Source organism: Perna viridis, chromosome 7 (genome assembly GCF_037379345.1).
Source record: "Perna viridis isolate PV_CMFRI_1.1 ecotype Kerala chromosome 7, ASM3737934v1, whole genome shotgun sequence".
NCBI lineage: Eukaryota > Metazoa > Mollusca > Bivalvia > Mytilida > Mytilidae > Perna > Perna viridis.
Genome location: NC_142451.1, coordinates 40891513 through 40915997, shown reverse-complemented (window position 1 = coordinate 40915997; position 24485 = coordinate 40891513). Strand labels below are relative to the sequence as shown.

General features: G+C 30.5%; 1 protein-coding gene across 3 annotated transcripts in view; it reads left to right on the top strand.

The window, feature by feature from the left end:
• Positions 1 to 24485, top strand: part of LOC148612714 (semaphorin-5A-like) — a 126405-nt gene that overhangs the window by 5474 nt on the left and 96446 nt on the right. Inside the window, exon 1 of one of the 3 annotated variants that reach the window (XM_088594376.1) lies at positions 3170 to 3832. The exons of 1 other annotated variant lie outside the window; for it this stretch is intronic. Coding sequence is in view for 1 of the 2 variants with exons in the window: in XM_088594375.1 (XP_088450501.1) it covers positions 17142 to 17175 (34 nt within the window). In the remaining variant the exon portion in view is untranslated. Of the gene's footprint in view, positions 1 to 3169; positions 3833 to 17126; positions 17176 to 24485 lie in introns of those variants that run through there. One more of the 3 variants, XM_088594375.1, reaches the window with a different exon arrangement.

The window sequence follows — 24485 nt, the reverse complement described above, 5'->3', positions numbered from 1 at the left end:
CATGTTTTTCCATGAAGGAAATGTCAAAAATAATTTTTAGGTCCATTTTAGAGAACAAAGGCATGAACTTTGGTACACCAGAACAGGTTGAACTAAAAAAAGACTTTTTAGCTCACTTGGCTATTGTCATCACTTGGCCTCTGTTGTCGTCATCCATCTTTTTCTCAAAAATTTTCTCCTCAGAAACTACTTGACAAATTTGAACCAAACTTGGTATGAATGTTCTTTAGGATATTCTGCATTGAACTGATTTGGAGATTTTTGATCTGTTGAAAAACATGGCCGCTGTTATTAAAAATAGAACATAGTGGTCAGGCAGAAGTTTTTTGCATATACATCTCAAAAAGCTTTATGTTAAGCCAAATTCTGACTGAGTAAAAGTGTTAAGCATGATGAGATCTATCTGTGGTCAAATTTTTGTTTTAAGCCATGTTGGAGTTATTGCCCTTTTTCAACGTTTTTTCCCTATTTTTAATGTTATTTCTTTCAAAAATCTTCTCCTCTAAAACTACAAGACCAATCAGGACCAAACTTGGTATGAATGTTCCTTAGGATGTTTTACATAGAACTTATATTAGAAGTTTTTATAAAAAAAAAACATGGCTGCCATTATTAAAAATAGAACATAGGGGTCAGGCAGAAGTTTTTTCGCATGTATCTCCAAAACTGTAAGGTTTAGCCAAATTGTGTCTGTTGCTGAATTGATCTTCATTATAAAGCCTTCAAAAATCTGCTTTGAGTCAAAGTTGTCAGAGGATTCCCTGTAAGAGTTATTGCCCTTGAAAGGTGAAAAATTATATTTTTAGCAGTTTTTAGCCAATATCTTGAAAACTGCAATAGATAGAAAGACACTTTCAATTGATGATATGATTCTTATGGTAAGTCCTACCAAAGTCTTCTTTGGGTCAAAATTCAAGTCTCTTTGTTAGAGTTATTGCCCTTGAAAGGTAAAAATTTAACCAGGTAAGCAATTCAGGCTCTTGGGAGCTCTTGTTTATTTTTATTTGGAGTTCATAAAGTAGACTCCTTCTCTGAAGCATTATTTGTCATGAAAATACTGGGGTTTTTTTTGTGTCATAGCTTGATATTTACCCTATACTTTTGATGAAAAATGATAATCATTTGCATAAAAATAAATACAGGAAAAGGCAAAAAGAAAGTACACTATATTTTTTAGCTTCTATGCTTTGATGTACATCCGCTCAGGAATATGTAAAACAAGACTGATACTGTTGTACTGACCTAATTCTAGATATCAATGTGCCATTTTGATTCAGCTGGGCAACTATGAAAAAGGAAGAGATATAATCCAAACCTTTAGTTTTGAAAAAAGTTTCAAAAGCAGAGAAAACAATTATTCTGTGAATTAATTTGACTTGCATAACAGAACCTGTGTAGGCTAATTGGATATATAATCATTTTAAAGCTATGTTTCTTGTCAAGTTCTAGTTATACAACCATGCATCAATAATGTCTTAATCTATTGCCAGTTTAGAAGTTCATTTTTTGGATTCCATCTTCAAACCATTATTTTTTGGATTTCATTTTTCTAAATTTCACATACTATCTAGGGTGGAGTACCACAAGACTTGAAGAATTTACTACTAGTTGTTAACTACTTTGATTGATTTAAGCTTACTAGCTGCACAAAGGGTCTTTTCTGTGTCCTTACAAAAATTTTGAAAGATGATTAAATTTTAGGTATACTTCACTTTAATGATTGGCTCCCACTTCAAACTACATGTGGCTTTATATAGATGGGGCATAAGTTTTAAGTGTTTTTTTTTTTATAATTTTTCTTGAATCTAATATTTTGATCACAATTTGGTTGTTAAATTATATACTCACTTAATGGTTTGATAGTATATCGGAATCACCTTGTCTGTCTGTCTGTGCGTTCGTTATTTGGACTGTTAAAATTTTTGTCACAAAAAACTTGGCTCTTACTGGATATATTGATTTCAAATTTAATATGTGGCTCTATTTATGGGGCATACACAGCAAATGTGCCACACATGAGAATCATATGGTTGGCATCATATGGTTATCATAGTCATAATCATAGACATAGTCATATCATGATAGTCATATGTTTCAGTTAACATATGATAATCACACATTTTTCTCAAACATATGATTATCATATGTTTTCAAGCCCATAGTATCATATGAAAATCATTTGATTACCACATGATAAATATATGATTTTCATATGATTACCATATGATTATCATATGAATCAAGCACCATATGATTATCATATGTGGCACATTTGTCTGTGTATGTCGTAAGCAAATTCAGTTGCTGATATTAACTTCCTGTATGTGTGGGGATATACTTAGATCAACAATCCATGCAATTTCATGATTATAGAAGACAGTGTGTATTGGAATTTTTGATTTTTGGAAATGTGTAGTGGTCATTCTGTCTTTCAATTCATTCATTGTTCTGAGTACTATTTCTAAAAAAAATTATTTCACAATTAATACATGTGTTTTGCAAAATAATTTATGATTTAAAAAAAATGAAAGGTTAAATTTAAATAGAGAGAAATATAAAGAAATTATTGGTCTATACATGTAATTGCATTTAATAATTTTCAGTCAAAGTTACAAAATAGTTTTATACAAGTATCTATAGTAATTATTGTATTCAAATAATTCAGTTACAAAATTACTCAATTATTTTTTTTCTGATTGTCCTTAACAACTTTTATTAGTTTTGCAAAATCTAAATAATATGTCACATTAAAGAGCAAAGTTAATTTACAAGAAATAATTAATCTTCAAAGTGGGTCTTTAATGATGCAATTTCGAAATTCTTTTTAAAAACTAATAACTTGAAAATATGCCTCTTTAAGAATTGTTTTTTTTCAAAATTGTGTCTTTTTTTTAAAATATGCATGTCATTTCAAATTGAATTTTGGAAAATTAAAAATAGACCTTTGTAGGGTTCCAATCCTAAATTATAATGATTTTATTTTTCTTTTGTTCATAGAAATTTAATAGATATATCATAACTATATAGATATCAGTTTTATGTTACATAAGTTGGTACAAACTTATGATAAACATATAAACACATAATTACTTTGCCCTTTTTCCCTCCAGACAGAATGAAATATTCAGTTCTCCAAATTACCTTGTATATTTCATCTGAGGCTTTTTAAAGGGGTGGTGATGCTATCAAAGGGTGATTTCAGTGAACTGTGTCAAGACAGTTGAACATAAGACGTAAGTTGATCGACTTCACAAAACAGTATGTTAGGTAAATAGATGGAAGCCTCATGCAATAGACATGTAATAAAAAAAATAATTTTAACTTGAAGTGTACTGGATTTTTTTTAGAGTTGGGAGGATCATTTTCTTTTCTTCCATACAGTGGATTTTCTGATAAAAGTCTTATTACTGGATTTTTAATCATTGTCAGAAATGATTTTATGTGCACAGGATGTGGGGAATGGATTTAGAAAATAATTCATGAATGGGAACTCAGGATCTATTCACTTAATATTTTTTATGCAAATTAAGTGTACCTAATATTTCTTATGCAAATCAAGTGTGTCCAGAAGAGCTTCTTGATGCTTCCTCAATAAATTGGAGACTTAAATTTGTGTAATATCAAGACTGTTCTTAACATTACTGAAGTCTTGTGGGAGTTTGTTATTGAGAACTATAAGAACTTTCCCAAAGTAGTATATGAAGTAGTCGAAGTTTTGGTAAAGTTTCGTTAACGTGGTTGGAATTTGAATTTAGAAATGATGTAATGAAAAAAAAGTGACATTGTTGTACATGGATTAATTACAAAAGTTTCACCTATTGATTAAATACAGGTAGGCATGTTAAACAAGTATTTGCACATAATTATTTGCTATTTGGTTAGATATGAAATTATTTTTAGACATATTTGCATTTGATATTAATACTTTACATGTTGATGGAATAGATAAACATGTAAAGAGGTCTAATGGTATTTTTTTTTTTTTTTTGACATTTAAAAAACAAGGATTAAACTCTGTCGCATAAAAAGATGTAATTTTTTTTCCTTTTTGATGTAAATCCATAATTGATTATAATTTGATCATTAATAATTTTCCATATTGATGAAATAGATAAATATGTGTTTCTTAAGGAAATAAATAAGGAGAAAAGATGCAACAATGTACATGAATAATGTTTTATTGTCTTTGATTTTCTGCACATTTTCCCCCAAATATTTGCACTTCTGATTAAAAAATAAGAAAACTATATGATACCTGTAATTGAATAATTTTTGTATAGTATTGATGGTTTTAGTTCTAAGGCCTACTTTTCTGGCTTCTATAGTTAATGGCTTTTTAACTTAAATAGAAAGAAGCTGGAAAAGGACTTTTACTTCACTTATTTTCTAGCTAAAATAAAACACATAAAGCAGGGATGGATCCAGATTTCAGTTTAGGGGGGGCGGGGGGTAATTGAATTAAATGCCAAGCATAGCAAGGCAAAAAATATTATGGGGTGAATCTTTTGGTGAACATTTTTTTTTCTTACCGATTTAGGGGAGGGGGGCGTATGCCCGGCACACCAGTCCTTGGATCCGTGCCTGTAAAGTGAATTTGACAATTGGGGGTAGTGTTCATTTTAGCCGATTTTTGTATCAGACTACTGGTATATATTTTTGTTGCATGGCTGAAAAACTACATGTAGAAAAAACAATTTTCTACTTTTCTACTTATTGCGTTTATAGTACAAAGCAATAGAAGAGCTGAAACAAGTAGTTTTAGAAAATGACTTCCAACTCTCCTGTCATACCCTGTTATGAACTTCTAATTATGTTAAAATCCTTTTTGAGGCTACATGTATTATCTTTTGGGGGAGGTTTAAAATCCCCAAAAGTGAATGAATTGACAAAATCTGTAACTACATCTTCATTTTTAGAGACTACTTGCTGGTATTATGAGGAGAATTTTTTTCATTGTAATTGTCTCCTATATGAATGATAAATGTTGGTCATACATTTTAATATAATAAGTAAATTGGGCTCTCAGTACAGGTTCTGAAGAACATGTATTAATTGGATGTCATATAATGATAATTTTAAAATACATGTAGTCCAAAACCCTAAATTTTCAACATTTTCAACAAAATCATCAGTTTAAATGAAGTTTTCAAAAAAAAAAAAACAAAAAAAAACTGACTGCATGTTTGTTTACATGAAAAAGCGTGTCACTGAAATTACTGAGAACATACACAATATTTACCCATCCTACTTGGCTAGTCGTTAAAGACCACATGTAAATATGGTCAGTTTGTAAGTAAAACCTGAATGAAAATTTATAATCTTCCCCACTCAGGCTATAGCTGCATTAAACCATAAACTTTACTTAATCCCTAAGCTGAGTACATAATGTCTTCTATATGGTGTAATCTTGCCTTGAAAGAAATAGTTAGGGAAATTTGCCAGCATCAACAAAAACACTCCTCGTAATTATTACATTGTATAAACATCTACATTACGATGTAGTAGTATACATAAAAAACATGTTATAAAATCATACTGTGCTGTGTATCTTTCATTAGGTACATGTGCATTACATGTGTGAAGCCTTGATGGTGCAATTGAATGCTTCTTAAGAAATTTTTTAGAGTACATACACTAGAACTGAATCCTAAAGTTTAATTTTATTTGCTTATAATTGCACTCTTTACAAATTACCTATGAGCTTTACCGAAAATGACAACCATATACATTTGTATTATAAAATCTCTTTTTCTTTCATTTAATGGGAGAATTTTATGAAAAATGAACTGGCATTGTTGAAAATTGTTGCAGATGCAGATCTAGATCTGGATAGAGAGGGTCCAGCAAAAGAGGGACTCTAGGCTATTTACTTTTTTTTTTTGCCAAAATTTTGCTTAAAATTAACTTAACTTTCCAGTCTGGGTTGGGGAGGGGCTTCCAACCCAAAGAGCTCTCTCCTAGATTTGTAATTTTGTTGTGCTTCACTTATAAATTTTATGAATTGTAAATTTACTTTTTGTGACTGACCCTGTTATTTGTTAAGAGAAAAAGTTTTTTAAGAAAATAAAATTCATTTATATTTTGTAAGGTAGTACCTCTAACACACATACTTTTTTCCTTGTCCTAATTGAATCAAAATAGTGCGATCAGATACCATGCGTATCAATTATTATGCATACAAACATGTAAACATATTTATGTTAAATCAGTCAAGATTCTTGTCAAACAATGCATGTCTGTCTATCAACATTCATGTTTAAAGTAAAGAAAAAGGAGAAAACGAAACCAAAAAAAAAAGAAAAATTAGATTCAGAGAAGAAATGAGTAACATCTCAAGGCTTCATGGCCAGTATGCAGTAACAATTTTGAACTTAATATTGGGCAAGAAGATTTAGATTTGAAAATTCGTTGAAATTATAAATTTAGGAATCACCATTTTAATTTTCAGTGTGAGAATTTGAAACTGTTTAAAACAATGAATTTCATATCTTTATTTAGTTACTAGTTAAACATCTCTTGACCCTTTCCTTAGTTTACATAAAAGACTCCCTTAATACACTTAGGTTGATGCTTCCATGTTTTATCCTAGCTCAAACCCCACATTTTCATTCAGAAATGTGAGACTGTACCAAAAGCTGAAGTGCTATATGGCATTGATTTTCCAGTACTGGTACTCCATCTAAATTTCTATTTTCTTTTTGCAGTTGTTAGTTTTAAGTTGTACATTTAACTATTATGACACGTTTTGTGATTTCCTTTTAATATCTCCCATGTAAATACAGTCTCGCCATTTTATGTTCCTTAAAAGACGTACCACATTATTCTCAATCATTAACACCTACACCAAATTAAACCTGTTTATTCAGCATGTCTTAAATGAAGCACATTTCACTTTCTATACAGACCCATTATAAAATCAGTACACACATTTGCTTTCTTGTGCATATATCTTGATTAATACAAAATAATATAAAACAGAAAAAAAATCTTCAATACATTTAATAATCTCAACTACTTCTGAAATCAACTTCTCATTCAGAACGACCAAATAAATTTTTGACTTGTATATTCTCTATTTGGAAACAGTAGAGCGAGAAATTTCCATAGAGGAACTAACTTTACATAGAGAATCTTGTCGGGTTATAAAGGCCTAAAATTACATATTCTGCGTATTAATATGTGACATTATATGTCATAGTCAAAATACATCATGTTTAGAACTAGGTATATGCTTCTCATATGAGATTAATCTTGGTGAAGCAAAGACCTTTTTTTATCTTTTTAAAAATCTTTTATTTGTTTTTTATTTGACTGTACAATAGGTCTTATTGTTCATGTCATCTTTTTAAATAGGCTTTTTCAACCACTATCCATCTTCATTTCACTCCCCCTGCAAACAATATTTTGGGGATATAGTAATTATCATCTGTCTGTCTGTCTATCTGTCTGTATGTCTGTGTGTTTATATTTGGTGATTCCCAAATAATCTTGACCTTCTGTCTGTCTGTCTGTTTGTTCGTCTGCAGTACAACTCCTGTTAAATAAATAAATTTTTCCAGTACTTATTATGTAGGTTGGGCATGAGGTATGATAATTATTACTGATGTGTATTTGCAAGGGAAATAATTGAACAAAAGTCTTTTAAATGTAACATTCATAGCTTGTGAATTCAAATTCTTCTACACTATTCCATGGATTTTGATGAAATTTTGATTGAAGGTTGCAATATAGTATCATATATGTGCGAGTTAAGCTAATTCCATTGTATTAGCTTTAAGGTTTTAAATGCATGGGCTTTTGCTTAGTGAGGGCAATCATATTTCTAGTTTGAAGACACACGTTTTCTGCATGGCATAATGACCATTTTGTCCATATGTCAACCATAGAATGGTGAGTCTTTATCTATCTTTCCATATGCTAGTACATGTATACTAATTATGCATCATGATATTGGATCTTCTCCCCAAAATTCTCTAATGCAAAACTTTAAACAGAGGTGTGACAAACTGAAGACTGTTATTATAGACACACAAATCTAAATGTATGATTTATATACCTCCCAAAACCTTTTGATTGGTGACAAAGTCTTCAGCACTATGACTAACCCATTCAAAAGTTACTTGACAAATTTTCATGAAATTTTTATCTTCTCTGATTAATAACTTCAGGTGGTCTTTGTAGTCACAAACTTTTATTTCATACTGCTTATCTGAATGAATTGTACATCTTGCTTTTCTGACAGCTTTTTATTAATTTCAAATATCTACTTTAAACATGAAGTTTGCTGTGTGCCACAAGGTATACCACATTGTATAGGAAAGCAAGGTTATACATAGTATATATTTATCACAATTTGGCACGAATGTTTTGAAATTTTACAACTTTTGATCAAATTCTTCAATGACACGGTTGTATACTTTTCATTAAGTTAGGCAGGTTTAAAATCTTTGATCAAATACTAAGTTTACAAAAAACCATGTTCCTATAAGCATGTGAAAATAAATACATGTGCGGAACTTGTTTGATTTTGGCATAACCTTTTGATGAATGAAAAACATGCACATGTTTCAGTATTAACTCCCTTTTGTGTTGATAAAATTTGGTTCAACAGGTCATATCTCTTAAAGTAATTGAAAAAGTTGATGAAAGAAAAAAAAAATTGATTGACTATTTGTAGATTGTGATACTATGGCCTGAACTTCTTTTTTATGTTTACAAATTCGTTAAGACAGCTTGTATCTCTTTCGAGTTATTGAAAATAACTGAATGAATGATCCTAGACTTCAATGAATGTTTGTAGATCTTGACTGATTACAAGGAAAATATATTCTATTACTTTTTGTTAAAATATTTACTGGTATATAAGTATGAATAAATTTTTCAATGACCGAGAAAAATAAATAAGAAGAAACTACGCAGAGTACAAATGCATTGGAAGATAAGGTAGATTACAGTTTGCATAATTACCAGTACATCTAATTTGCATAAAAAATTAATTAAAGACATAAATCATTCGGCGAGGCCACCACAATCATAAAAATTAAGTTTAAAAAATCTAATTTTTGTCTGACAAATGACCGCTGGTAGAAATTTTGAGCGGTAATAAAAATGGGTTTCATAAGTTGACAATAAACTTTTTATAGCATGATATAGTTTCCTTAAGCCCCATAAAAGAGGAATAATGATTAAGTTAAAAGTCAGTAGTGTTCATAATAACTTTTAATGAGATTTCATTATGAATGGGCAGACTTAGTAATTGATAACCTCTTGACCCAAAAGTGACCTTTTACGTTTACTAAATTTGGACTTCCAAATTTAAAGCTTGATTAGCAATCTTTTGTTTGGAACCATGAATCTTCAGAGCAGATTGTATGAAGAAGAATAAAATATTACTGAAAACATACATGTAGATTTATAATCACATTTTTTCACTTTTTTTAAGTGTAAAATTACTTTTTATGCATGTTTCATTACATTATGTTGGTCCTATGTTGGTTATGAAGCTTTTATAAGCTTTTGTAGTATTGTTTCTAATGTTAACTTTGATAGAAGTTTCTTAGCTTCTATCAGCTTAATAGTACAATGCATATCCAAATTTAAGGCACGTTTTAATTCTTAGAATGTTTCAGAAGCTCAGTTATGAATTTCTGTATGGTCTCAATCAATGCAATATTTATTTATTATACCTTCCCCCCAACAAACTCAAAGTAAGTGATAGGACTGTCCATCCTTCCTTCCTTTCTTACATCCAAACATTCTTCCTTCAGTTACTTAGAGGGGTACCCATCTCTTATTCATTACTTCTCCCAAGAAAGGGTTGATTTTCCGTAACATTTTGTTATTTGAATGACAAATAAATACTGACACACAGGTAGACAGATTTACAGGACATATCAGTTTCTATGTACATGTATGAGAACATATTAAGTGGGAGTAAATAATTGTTCTTTTTAAATATCTACATGTATCAACAATTTACGAGCCATTCTATAGTTTGTATTATATACTAGCTGCCTAGTTTTACCAACAGTGTCATAAGTACTTCTCTATCTAAGAATCAGGCAAAATGTGTATACAGTGTGGCACACGAAGACAGTAAACACAGACATTTTATTGCATTATTCAAGTTACCTCAAAAATATCTATGTCACAGATGCTTCAGGATAATTTTAAATAGCTTTTTGGATGTTTTCTAGATGTATTTAATGTATTTGAGACAAAAAAGACTGAATTGAAAAAAAATGATGTGCCACCCATTTGCTTGATTCTTACACAGAATGGTACTTACAGGTTTAGTTGTATGGGTATTTGTTTTGTAGGAAAAATGACAATAAATTGTTTCTCTGCATTATCGTATGTGGTTGACCACAAGTCTACACAAATACTATATAATTGTTGACAGTCACTATACAGCTCAATAAATTTCTCATACTGTTTGTTTATGAATGAAATTTCCATATAATGAATGAAAATATTTTGATAAGTTGAATAAGACCTGGCCATATCTAAAGAGGAAGGGTGTGATTGAGTGGTTGTGTGTCTAAGCCCACTATTATACCTTAACAGATCAGAACCCTTGTCCATGTGTTCATCATGTCAGTAACACTTTTTTATGTAACTTTTTTCATTGTAACTGCTTGTCACAGTCTCATGATATTTTGACACCAGTTTTATATAGATGTGTCACATTGTGAGATGCTATTACAGGTTTACATGAGCACTTCATATGTAATGACTCGGTTTATTCTTTGACCATGTACTAAATGTGGATGGGGGATAACCTGCTATCACTATTTGGCATTGGCTCACAGATGTCTTGTTTTTCATGTTATATTTGTTAAAATGCTTAGATCCTGAAAGCTTCAGGTTGCTTCACCCATTTCAAATCATTTTGCTTGAACAGACCTATTGGCCTCTTCATCTTTCACTGTAGACAAGTATTGTGAAAGTAATGCATTGCTTATGGGTACCAATTTTCATGGTTTTCAGGGGCAAAGCAAACCATGAAATTTGGTTCCTAATGAAAAGGTAATTTTTCATTGATTTGACTGATGTAGATATCAAATCTTCAAATTTTTCAATCCACCAACTAATGTTTATCCCAAAACCATGAAAATTGGTACCCATGAATAAAAGTACCTTCACAGTATCCTCTTTTAACATCACCAGCATAAAAAAGCCATGAAAAATATGGTAGTGCTGTTTCCCCACAGGTTGTGGCTTCAACATATTTTGCTCATGAATCAATCAGTACATAACAAGGAATCCTACTAAATGCAACACCATTCCCTAGACATGAATGAATATGGCATTGACATTTCTTTCTCATGAACTTTGCAACTCACTTACAAGGGAAGATGATGTAGATACAAACAAAACATACAAAACAAATTATGGCGTGGTAGATTTTCACAAAGATACGGCTGAGTTTCATTAATACTTACACTATATCTACTTCATTCATTAAAAATAACCAAATATTTTGACCTTCTTCAATGAAACAATAGTAGCTCTTAACTTCTGCCGCGTAAAATGACACAGGATTGTTCTTATTTCAAAAATATGACTTTAATTGGGTGCTTCCGTTGCTTTTTAAGAATGGCGGAAGGATGTACTTACTCGGGTAAAGACTTTTTGTAAGTGGATACTTCAATAGAGGATATATTTGAGGGTATCAACTCAATTAGCGATGCTGCTGATTTGCGAGAGTGGGGGTGCAGTTGAATAAGAATCTTTTGATACATGTAATTTAAACAAAATTTTACAGAAGTGAGCAGTTTATTTTCTTTTGAAAGGATTGTCACTGTACAGTTTCAGAAGAGTCATTTCAATTAATGATGTGAATTGTTTTTGTAAATTGGAGAAATTGAAAATAGCTTCAAAGGAGTGCACATGTTATGGTAACTATAATGACAAGAATTATTTTAAGTGGTCAAGTTCGATTTTCAAAAACAGCTTCCCACATGTTTGAGTTGAGTGAAGTCCTTTGAGATGAAACATATTCATTAATGTGTGGTAATACATATATAGCCGTGATTCAGAATAGTGCGATTGATGTTATTTTTTTGCTCTCAAAATAGTGAATATCCCATTGAAAACTTCATTATTGTAGTCTGCTGTTCAAGTTGAAAAAAATTGCTATGATGAGTTATTAACATCCCAAATATCTTACAAAGCGGTGTTTTTTTTTAAGATAACTGATTTGACTATGCCATATCTGTTTAGTTGCAGTCTTTATAAATATCAGACACAGATACATGCATATCAAAAAAGTTATAGACAACATAACCAGTCAGAGTTTGTCATACAATTTTTGCACTTTTGAGATAAAAAGTACCAGTATATAGAATGTACCTGGAATTGTCACTTTATAGGAGTTATATTCACAATTTGTTTGATTTAAAATGAAAATAAATTAATTGTTCCTGCAATATATACATATCTGTAAGCAGGAATGACTGTTGCCATGTTAAAATTTGGTGTTTTTCAATTGAAAAATCATTGTGTCCTTTGAGGATTTCTAGCACCTCTACTACATGCAGTGTCAGAATTTTATATGGATTGGTAATTAAGGTCTTGACTTGGGTAAAAACAACTCACTTAGAAATTCAACTTCCATAATCTTTCCTCCCACTGAAAAGAGAGGATTTTGAACTTTCATAAATGTAGTGTTTTCTTGGTTTATTTATATTGACTTTTCTTGCTCATATCCTTTTTTTTCACAAAGTATTATTTTCCAATTGTGTAATTTCCGATCCTAAAGCAAAAAAGTTTATTCCCAATTTATTTATATCATAATATTGATATTTTATCATGAGAAATCAAAAATAAATGTTTATAAAACCCATTTACAGTTTGTTAAGGAAATAAGCAGAAATGTAAATAGTTAGTGGAATTTCACCTCATCATAAATATTCGTGTAAAATGTTGTATAAACTTGCATTTAAATTTCTATCGCTTACAGCAACTTAATATCTTGTCTTAATCAGATTAATACTCAGCTCAAATAAATTATCTACTGCCTTTTCTTCAAAGTAATAGCATATACTCTTACCAACGTAATGTGATGAGGGCTTGCCAAAATATAGTATGCAGGTCTTGATCTTATTTCTTTGATTGTGATAAAAATCTAGCATGATGAACACTTATATGTACTTTAGTTTTATGCGACATCAATTTTTATAGTTGCTTTATGATTGATGTTAGGCTATATCAAGTTAATTTGTAGATTCTCATCCCCGCCCGCCCCTACTCAAAAGGGCCAGCCCCAAATTTTTTTATTTTTGATTTTTTTACAGTGGTTCAAATTTCCGGATTTCTATTATGTCCGTATCTGTCATGACTCTACCTATACACAATACAATAGACTTGTGGTCGGAAAACGAGTAACATGGTGTATGTTTACCGAATATCTTGATATTTTTCGGCAGATCTCAGGATGGTTTCGTTGTTAGTCGTATTATAAGGGGAATTTAAGATATATAGCCTTGGTATGGCAAACATAACTGAAAGTACACATTTCCAGAAGTTCTTCAACGAATTCGTCAGTGGGAATAAGATTTTACAAATCTTGGAAATATAAAAGATAAAAACTAAAATCCTCCTACCCGCCCCATTTTTTTAGTTGCTTGTGGATGAGAATCTATAAATTAACTTGATGTGGCCTTAAAGTTATTTACTAGTTTCATTTTATTTTGCTAAATCCCTTGTAGGAACAACTTTTGACCAAATAAGTCAGTCATGACTTCTTCATTCTTTTTTCAAAATGATGAAATGCCCATAAAACAAACACTATTATGTAATAATGAGTACCAAGTAATAGTTGAAGCCATGGTAAACATTTGGTACTGATGATTTTAAAATTCAGTCACTGCCTATAATTAAGTGGGAATGTATTTTCTTTGTCCGGTAGTGTATTCATCTTATTCATTTCTCCCAGAAAAGATTCAGAAACTTTTTTCTCATGTCTTCTATAAAAGGATGCTTTCTGTTTTATGCCTCCTCCATATTTTCATGTTCGCTGCTGTATTTAAGAATAACAAGGATTTCAAAGTATTGTGAAATCTTTTAATATCGTTCACATTAGAACTATATAAGAAGAAAAAAATAGATGGGCCCGTGCATATGTTTTTTTAGATGTAAGCATTTGAAATTATAGGGGGAAAAGGATTTCTATAGAGTTTCATAGGTTTTGTTTGAGTTGGTTTTATCTATTTAAAACACAAGGATTTCTGAAAAAAAAACAAAAAAAAAACATTATAAGATGTGTTTAATGAAATTATGAAAAGAAAAGGGGGGCCCACTGGTCAAAATATATTAATGCTAACAAATGGATAAAATCAGTTGAGTCTGAAAATCTGAAAAAATGGCTGAACTTTACCAGTAAACTTCCTTAACTATGATCTAACAAAAGCAAGAATATTCTAAGCAAAATATTTTGTGACTTTATCTACATGGACTAGCTATCTCCTTTGTAAATTGCTTATAATATCATTATCGTTAGTGAACAACCTTACGTAATAATGCCAGTAGTCATTTACCATAATAAGCAAATATTTTGAATTGACAACTTTGAAATGTTACTGTTTGAGTATAGGTAATTCAAGTTCTCAAAGTGGAGGACCAAGTGTATGCACCCCTCCCACCCTAAAAATGGGGGCAAAAAATTTTTCTCTTGAAACCTCGCTTTGCTCAGCTTTTGTGTAACCCCCCTCCCCCCCCCCACCTGAAATCCTGGATCCACCCATGTTGTTTATTAGATAAGAAAGAAAGATTGTATGAGAAGTTCCCTATTCAAGTTGTCCATTTCCTTAAGTGCAAGTCAATTTGGGGATTTGGTTGTATTGCCAGTTATTGCTATTTATTTGACATACATACCCCTTTGAAGGTCACAGGGTAAATTATGCCTGAAAATATGATTAAAATATTGGTAAGTTGGTTCAGCTGCATTCTTCCATATTAAAATCAAATTAATAAGTAATAATATATTTAAAAGACTAAAAAATCTAATCCAATTGTTCTTTTTAGGTCTGAGTAGAAGTTTTTAAGTGCATTCCCGCCGTGATCTAGAATTATTAAATTGACATTCCCTTTTCAATTAGGTTGAGATGTGACATGCAAGAAATCGGCACTGAGTAGAAAAATATAAACAGCTCTATTATGCTTATTACCCTCAGCAAACAGACTCCATTGTAAATGAAGCACTCTTACATATGTACAAGGTGTCACTTCATTTCATCCAATTTCATTAAAATGCAACTGTAATCTATGTTGAAATGAATATTCAATGGACCTATTATGCAAAAAAACGTAATTATGCCAATTTGATTTTCAGACTGAGTTATATTTAAATTGTCATCAAATTTGGACCCACATGCTGTTTGGTGATAAAGGGTACTGTTTATATAAGATGAAATGAAGTACCTTTATACATCGATCACCCTACTAAAAAACTGTTTTGTCAATTTGATATAAGGTTTAACACCGTCCCGTTACCTCATTTGGACTTCAAGCCTCACTGCAGTTCACAAAAGCAGAAACCTCCATAAAATCATCAGACTAGTTCATTGAATACATCAAAGGTTTAGCCTAATTACAGGTAAAGGTGTGCTGACAGGTATGGAACCCCTTTTATGTTAATTAAAAGTCTATTTCAAATTCTAGTGGGGTCTGTGATGTCTCATACTCTAGGGCCCCATCAAAAATAAAGACATCACACTATACAGTTGATTGTAATGCATTATTCAAAAGATCTAAAGGAGATAGCTAATTAAAGGTAAAAGGTGTGCTGACAGGTAAAACCTTCTCCATTTTGATGTTAAGGAGGTCAAATCTCGCTCAAGTTCATTAAAAGCTTTACATATATTTATTCAACAAAAAATTAATTATGAGTTTTAATGTTGCTGTTTACAAAAAAAATAAGTACCAGTTCATAAATACTGTACACTGTTAAATATTATGCTAAAATCTGTATCACATGCCATATCAACCCAAACTCCTATATCACCTGAGGGCCATTTGCCCGAGGTTGAAACAACATATAACACTGAATTTGACATGTCTTGTCAGTGAAATCAGATATCTCAACTATACAAGTGTGTTCAAAGTAGGGCTGTGATATATATGTAGGGTAAACAATATAGGGTTTAAACAATCACTTTTCTTATATATACAAAAAAACTATATATTTTAACTTAAATATATGGTTTTGGTTCAATAAGTCTGATCTAAGTTAATTCATATGAGAAATGTTGATGAAGTTTAATCATAGGTCTGTCTGGATATATGACAAAAAGTACCCTGTTCAGGTATTTTTATCTAGAAGTTGATATTTATTATTACAGTTAGGTAGGCGTGTGAATTTCACAATCAACATTGAAACTGAAAGACTGGTGGCTGATGTATTTAAGATTTGAATAAGAAGAAAATTGTTTCTTTTACTGAAAGTACAAAATTTTTATTCTGCCTGATAAATATTTGAATTAGTATGGCTTAGCTATGTAAAAGAGCAGAAAAAAATATGTTAAATTGAAAATATTTTGAACTGTGTCCTGTTTTTGTTGTATTCACTCAGATAGTTCTGTATCAATTTTAAAACTGAATGGAATAAACTCGCAACACTTTAAAATTTGGTTATTTTAAAATTTACTGATTTGATCAAAGGGCCTCCTTACTCCAGGTGTGAATTTGGTGACATAGGACAGGTGATAATAGGGCCATTTTCATTAATTTGCTATAAACTCCATCTTACATCATTTTAAACATCCAAAATAAATAAATTTCTATAACATACTTATCACTATCTCATGGAATTAAATTAAAAGTCCCCCAAAGTGGTTCTGAATGTTAAATCTCATAAATTAAAAATTTTGATATTGCATAAGCGATAATTTTCTGTCAGAAGGAGCAGGATTTTGAATAGCCATCATTAATGGTGAGTTGACCTTAAATTTTACTTCATTTTTGCTAGGTGTTTATCAATCAGAATGCTAAGTATCTCTTTTAGATAGATATTTTAATCAAATCAGTTGTAGATATATGATAAAATACTAATGATAACAGGAAAGGTTTTAATATTGAAGATGGGATGTTATTTATATTCATAATATGATTTGTTGAAGGAGGCAAACAAAATCTGTTACATGTTTGTAAAAAAATACCAGTGTATATTGAAAGGTCAGTATTTTACTGTGAAGAAACCATCAAGGGTTCAAATTACCAAATTTGGCCTGGTCTTGGGGTCTTTGACTCTCAATTTCTGATGCAGGACCATTGAAGTTTCATTTACCACGGCCCTGCTCATACCATACTTTATATATACTCTTATTGAGGACCTTTCACTTTCTTCTTGTGGACCTTTTATCTAGGACACAAAAGTAAGTATTTGAAGACCTAAATTATCATATTTAATTTGTTTTATAAGTGCAGGGCAGACTTACATACAGACATAAAAAGGCTAACAATACTTACCATGGGTTAATTTGCTGTTTTAAACACAGCTTATGTAAGAAGTGCAAGGATACTGTAAAAAATTAATTTTTGTGGATTCTGTCTAGTGAGCATATTTGCAGTATCTATTTTCATGGATTCAAAAAATGATGTGCATTATATAGTGTTAAAAAATTTCATGTCTATCTTTTTTCACGGTTTTCTGTCCACCATGAATATAGCAAAAATAAGTAAATTTACACTATTCCTCTATGGGTTGAAAAATTTTGTTTCCTTGTCCAACAACTAACCTTATATACACTGGTAGCCATATGCTTTTGTATCTGATTTGTTAATGTATTAAAAAAGGACAGAAAAACATTAATAAGAGTCCTCTATATAAATCATTTTGTCCAAATTAGGTCTATTAATTCAATCTTGATCCTTTATTTCCCAGCAATTCATCAGCCCTTCCCAAAACATTTCGTTTTTTATGTAACTCTGACAAAGCCCATCTGGTTAATAAGATGTAACCTTAATTGTAGCTTACACACTTTCTTGTCAAAATTACAGTTATATCTGTCTAAACCAAACCCTGAATATTCTGAAAACCTGTCTAAACTTAACCCTGAATAACCTGAAAACCTGCCTAAACCAAACCCTGAATAACCTGAAAACCTGTCTAAACTGAACTTTGAATAATCTGAAAACCTGTCTAAACCAGACTCTGAATAACCTGAAAACTTTTCTAAACCATACCCAGAATAAGATGAAACGCTTTCTAAATTGAACCTCCATTGGACTTTAAAATGTGTTTTGTTTTGAGAGATGTTCTGTTAAATCAAGGTTCGAAATACATTTAGATTGATATAAGGGGCTTTTAAGATTGTCTAGTTCAGAAAGGTTTTCGGATTTTACCAGGTTTTAGTTTAGAACGGTTTCACTATGTCTTTAGCCGCCACTGTTTGCTTAGATAAAGTTATTTATTTTAAAGTTTTGCTTGTTGGTTTCTGTTTTTGGGAAGTTTTTATTTTCAATGCAAAAGTTCCCAAGTGGAGAGCTGAAAATTTCACTGAGAAAATGGCCACTGTTCATCAGACAGTTACATTATCATGTATACAAAATTAAAACAATTCATCAGGATGATTTGAAATATTGTTGAATTTCTTTGAAGGGCATACAAAATGCAACTCTTTAAAAAATAAAAACATTTGAAACAATTTAGTGGTCTTTGACAGTTTTGAAGTTTTGAAGTGTTTTTCAGTGTAATTCCAATCATTGATTTATTCTTGATTTTAAATGTATTTAATTCTTCATGTGAAATTCTTCTCCTTGTATATCAAGTTCACATATTTTGAGGTAGGCATTTTAATCTCAAACTGGATAGATTTCGAGAAATATGTCCTTAAGAACAAATTTATTAATCCACCAATATATTAGAATAAACATTGACTACATGCTTCAATATTTGCTTTCATTTTCTTAATCTTAATTTCATATCTCAGTTTTAAATATATATACACCCATAAATCAAGTTTCTTATGATTAAAAAGTTGGTCTTCAATTTTTTGGAAGAGCATATACTATGACCATAAAATTACAAAATTAAGATAAAAATCTTATTAGAACAAATTTAAAGGGGATGAACTGCATAAATTTGGACAGTTTTTATGAATATTTTATGCATTTTAACCCAAATTATTCCATAAATTTTAAATTATGTAATGACATGAGTTTTTGATGATATTAAGGTATGAAAAAAGAACTGACATTCTGCAGTGTATTTACTTTATAGTTTCTAGATAGATTTTGATAAAAACTCGTAGATTTTTAAAGACAAGACTGCAAAGAAAAGCAGAATGCTTACTTGATTTACATATCAGATTAAATTTTATCTGAAGAGAATGATTGGTTATTTGGTCCTGGAATGTAGGTTTTATTTGAGTTTTATGTAGGTTGTCGACTTTTACTCTTGTAAAATGCTCTGTTTTGTTGCTGTATTTTTTAATATAAACTGGTAAAATAAGTAATATACAGAAACTAATTTTTCTTTTTCTGTAACATATTACTTATTTGAATATCATAAACACTTAATCAGCAACTTTCATGAAATAACATAATCAAAAGATAGTAAAACATCACATAATTGCATTTCATACTTTTCCAATTGGTGGCAGCGGTGGGATTTTTTTAACTTCAAACTTATATTTCTATTCTGAAATTTTATAGTATAACAGGTATATTTGAAATGCCTAAGGTACATTACACATCAACAATTTGGTCTAGATAAAAAATTACAAAAAATCGGTATTTCCATTTAGGTAGATGTGTATTAGCTGTATTTTTTTGAAGTTGCTTCTGTCAGAAATTTATTCTTAACTCCATACCTTAAATAAATTAAAAAAAGCTTAGAAACACATATAATTCTGAAAGACTTCTATTTGGAATGTTAAGTCTCATACTTGTGTGATAAAATATTTTGCCAAACTTTGACATATTTAAAGTCTTTAAAAACAGATATGAAATGTCCAACTTGTTTGTATGTCATAAATTACATTGAAAAGCCATCTTAAATACCCTGTATATTACATATGTCATTACAGGACAATACACTTATAAGTGCCTCTATGATAATTCCCCATTTAATTGCAATTTCTATGTCCTATCAGTTTGAGGTTGGTTCTGTTATCATGTTTTTATCTTCAATTAAACTATTTTGGAGTGATTTAGTAACTTAATTATTTATTTGTTTTTGATAACTATGATTTGGTTTGGAACCAGTTAATAAGTGACCCACTGAGAATGATAAGTTGTACTAGTATTAGTCCTTATTGTGATCTATAGTTTCTTACCGAAACCCCAAGTGTAAGTATGTGGCTGTACTGAAACCAAAAAATATTGACTGTCAGTCTGTTTCATTATGTTGTTTTTCTTATAATAGAACTTAGTTAAAACAAAAGTTACAGTGACAAATTTTTGGGCCTATTTGATTGGAATGATATTAAGAAACTTCATGTTCAACTATTGTATTCTCAATACTGGAAATGTATCAATTTTTACGGTTGCTAATTTTCGCAGATTCTGCCAAGTGAACATATTACCAGGTATCAACTTTGCAGATTCACAAAATGATCAGCCTTATATAATGATAGAAATCAATATTGTGGGTACTTTTTTTTGCTTTTATGTTCACTGCGAAACTATCGAAAATAAGTACATTGTGAAAATTGATACTTATACAGTCTCATTGGTTTTTTGAATGAAATTTTTGCTAATATTTCATATCATCACTGTCTGCTATTGCTGTATTTTCTATATTTCTCAATTATTTTGGACATTGTCATATGAGCAATTTCCTGTAATCTCTATTTTACACAATTCTAATAAAGTTAATAGTCAGTTATGTAATAGCGCCAATAACAATCATTTCTAATGATGAGTTTACTATTCTATGTCATGACGGCACCGTGCTATTCTAAAGGATCAGTTATTTCTAATAGTATTGGACAGAGTCAATCTCTTTAATGTATGGTACAATACTTAATCACTGACATACAATGTAGATATGATTTATTGGTCGTAGAAATGGTAAAGTAGTCATATTTTATACCATTGTTTCATCAGAAAGATTTGTTCTATAGTTGTATTTCTATACTTCATATAGTTAAGGATAGGCTTTATGTATGACTTCAATCAATTGATAAGTAAAGGAAGCCAGGACATGGCAACCATGTGATTGTTTGGTGCAAGGGTTAAGATAAGATTTGGATTAAACAGGAGGGACCTGGTTTTTTATCCTTTTATGGAAATTCTCCCCCATTATGTATTTTTCTATCGATGGGAAACATATATACTGGATACTAACAAACAAAAAGTTATATCATATATTTAAACTTCTATTATGTTTTTACACAAACAAGTAAACATCAACAAGAAAAAATATACGTCTGCTACAAGCAATTAAAAAGCTCAACCTAAATTTTATCTGGAAATCAAAACAGACCCTGAGTTTCCGGAAACATATAATACTGTTATGTGAGCCAACATATTGAACTTAAAAAACTATCAGTGATACATATACATCACGACCAAGTGTAAAATTTAGGTCACTTCAAACTGCAAGAAATAATTAATCACCGATAATTCTTGATAAAATTATTATTTTAAAAGAATTTCCACACTCTTTTTCTGTAAGATATGATCATTCATTAACTCTTTATTCAATTGTGCTGATTTTTCACTTGAAGGTGCAAACTTTTTGTCTGAACACATGGATGAGATAAGAAAATCGTGCACAGCTAAGTTTAGGATTTTTCTTGTCTCCTTAGTGAGAGAGATTAATGACTATTTTGCAAGTACCAAATTAGGGGCGGAATTTAGCTTGATATTCCGTCGTGCCTGCTGTTCATGTTGGTATTTGTTTAATGTCACGTCATCATGCGGTTTAAGACTTATCTACAAGATGTAGACTATATCCATACATTTTCACGTATTTGTGGTTACTTATAAAATACATCTTTCAAAAGTTGCCAACTTCTAAAAAAAAGTGAAATCTAAATCTAAAAAGTCTTGTAAACTTCAAGTGGATTTAGGCTGGGAAAAACTCAGTTAAGTAAGCAATTTCTATTTGAAATTCCCTGTATGATGATTTAAATTCATTCACAAATGCAGATGACAGTTATTCACTTAACATGGCACTTGAAAAGGAGCCTATAAAAAATTTAGGCACCATGTATTTTACATAGTGGAGTCTTGGCATGGATTATAAAAGTGGAGTCTTTAGAAGTGGAGTATTCAAGTGGTATATCATAAACTAACATTTTATTCTTTTTCTGTCTAATTTGTTAACAAAGTCAGTTTGAATTATCAGTCTGACTCCTATCTTTTATGACTCAAATTTTTTACTACAATGTTCTACTCTCTGACTCCACTTTAATATTCCACATCAAGACTCCACACCAAGACTCCACACTGTGAAATACATGATGCCTAATATTTGGAATATGAAATCTTACTGAATACCAGTGGAACATTACATGTAAAGCATTTGGTACATAAAAATTCCTTGTATAAAATTATGAATAATGTTTATTTGAAATATAACTCAAAGCAGCATATATATTTTTTATTTCATTTTCAAGGTTTTTTAGTTTGCACATTTTGTGGACCTATTTCTCAACATGACTCAATTGAGTTTTAAATACTTTTTAATCCTGTTATGGCCCTTTATGGAGCTCTTCAGTAAAGAAGTTACATAACTGTCACCATGCAATCCATATCATTTCAAACACAAATTTTAAATATTTGACATTGAAATCCACTTTCTATGGGTTTTATTTACTAATAAAAACTTCAAATGGGGTCTGATATGAATTGAAAAGATTAGGGAACAATTCAAACAAAAACCTGAGAGGATTTCTCCTCCTATTCTGTAAGCTCTTCTGAAGTCACATAATTGCCTCAATCCCGTGAAAAGTGCTATCTTTAAGTAAATATTATGGTCATCAGATTACCTGCTTTTGTTTTTCATGAATGAAAAAATTTCATAACAAACTTTCACCAAATGTGGATGAACCACTTCATATATAGTTAAAATGATAGATGTTATTCAATTTTTTAAGGATGAAGAATTTTTAAGTAGTAAATTACCACTCCAATTGAGTATTGAGTATTCTTTAAATTTTATGACATGTTAGCAAGCCAAAATTAACACATTGTATGAAGGTGAAAATGCTATTGAGGACCTTTCTATGGATAATGGCCAAAAAATTATTTTACTTTCTATTGAATTCAAATTTGATAATGGTGTGACTGTTAAACATGTCCTAAGGATTCAGTGAAAGAGATGGATCTTTTATTTGCTATTTGACAATGCAATATCCCAGTAACTCTAAGATAAAATCTTCACACTTTCTGTTTATCAGTTTGGGTTGATCAGTTTTGTGGTGGTCTTGTCATTAGGATAATTTTCAGATTATGGCCTTTTTATTCTAGGTTTGTTGAAGATTGTAAATTCAGTACACAGAGTTTAAAGTTTGTGGTTGAATTGAGAGTTTTCATTTATACTCTTTGTGTGATTCATAGATTGCAGAGATTTCAGAAAGGGGATTTACAGCTTTTTTAGGTCATATTTTTGCAAAAGAGGGTTCTCTTTATTTTCTTAGTTTTCCTTTATTCTATAAGAGTCAACAAATAAAGTGTGGATTTGTTCATTCATTGGGGTTCAGTTTTTGGTGATTATAAAGTTAGACATCTGACGCTTTCGTTTAAGTAAAGATTGATATTTCAGTGTCTGATAACTGTTCGGCTGAGGAAAAATAAACATCACACAAAATAAATGCTCAAATTTTTTACTTTTTCTTTATAAAGCTGAACAGCATTTCACAGGCATGGATCCAAAGATGGGCAGGCCGGACATACACCACCCTAAATTTGGGAATTTTATTTGCATGAATTCTTATTTTTGACAAAATCATCCTCCAAAATTAATTTTTCTCAATTTCTCTCCATTTAATTCTCTTAATGTCCCCCCCCTCCATATCCTGAAATCCTGGACCCCCTACTGTTTCAATTATAGATGGATGGAACATACAAGCTTAGTATTATTTACGACCCACCACATTATACTTTGACAAGATTTTATTTGGCAGATTTAGCAATTTTAGTTGAACATCTTGAAATTTTAATGGAAGCCTTTGGTCTTCAAGTGATAAGCTTGTTCATTTTGACCCAAAGATGTAAATTATACTTGTGAATGTTTATGTTAAAAAATGGATCAATATTTAAGCTAAAAGGTTGATCTTAATCAGTTTTCTTGACATAAGGTCAAGTATTTTGACCTAACTGACTTTGATATTAAAGGGTTTAACCTTAAATGGTTTTGATTATTTAAAATAACATTGTATTGCAGCTTTTTTACTTTTTATACAATAATTTATAAGCTTAGTCATAAGCTGTAGGAATTAAAACATTTCACTTTGGGTGTATAATTGAGTATCATAAAGAAAATAAAAAGATTGGATTTTTATATTGCCGATTTATTTTGTCAGGCGAGTAAT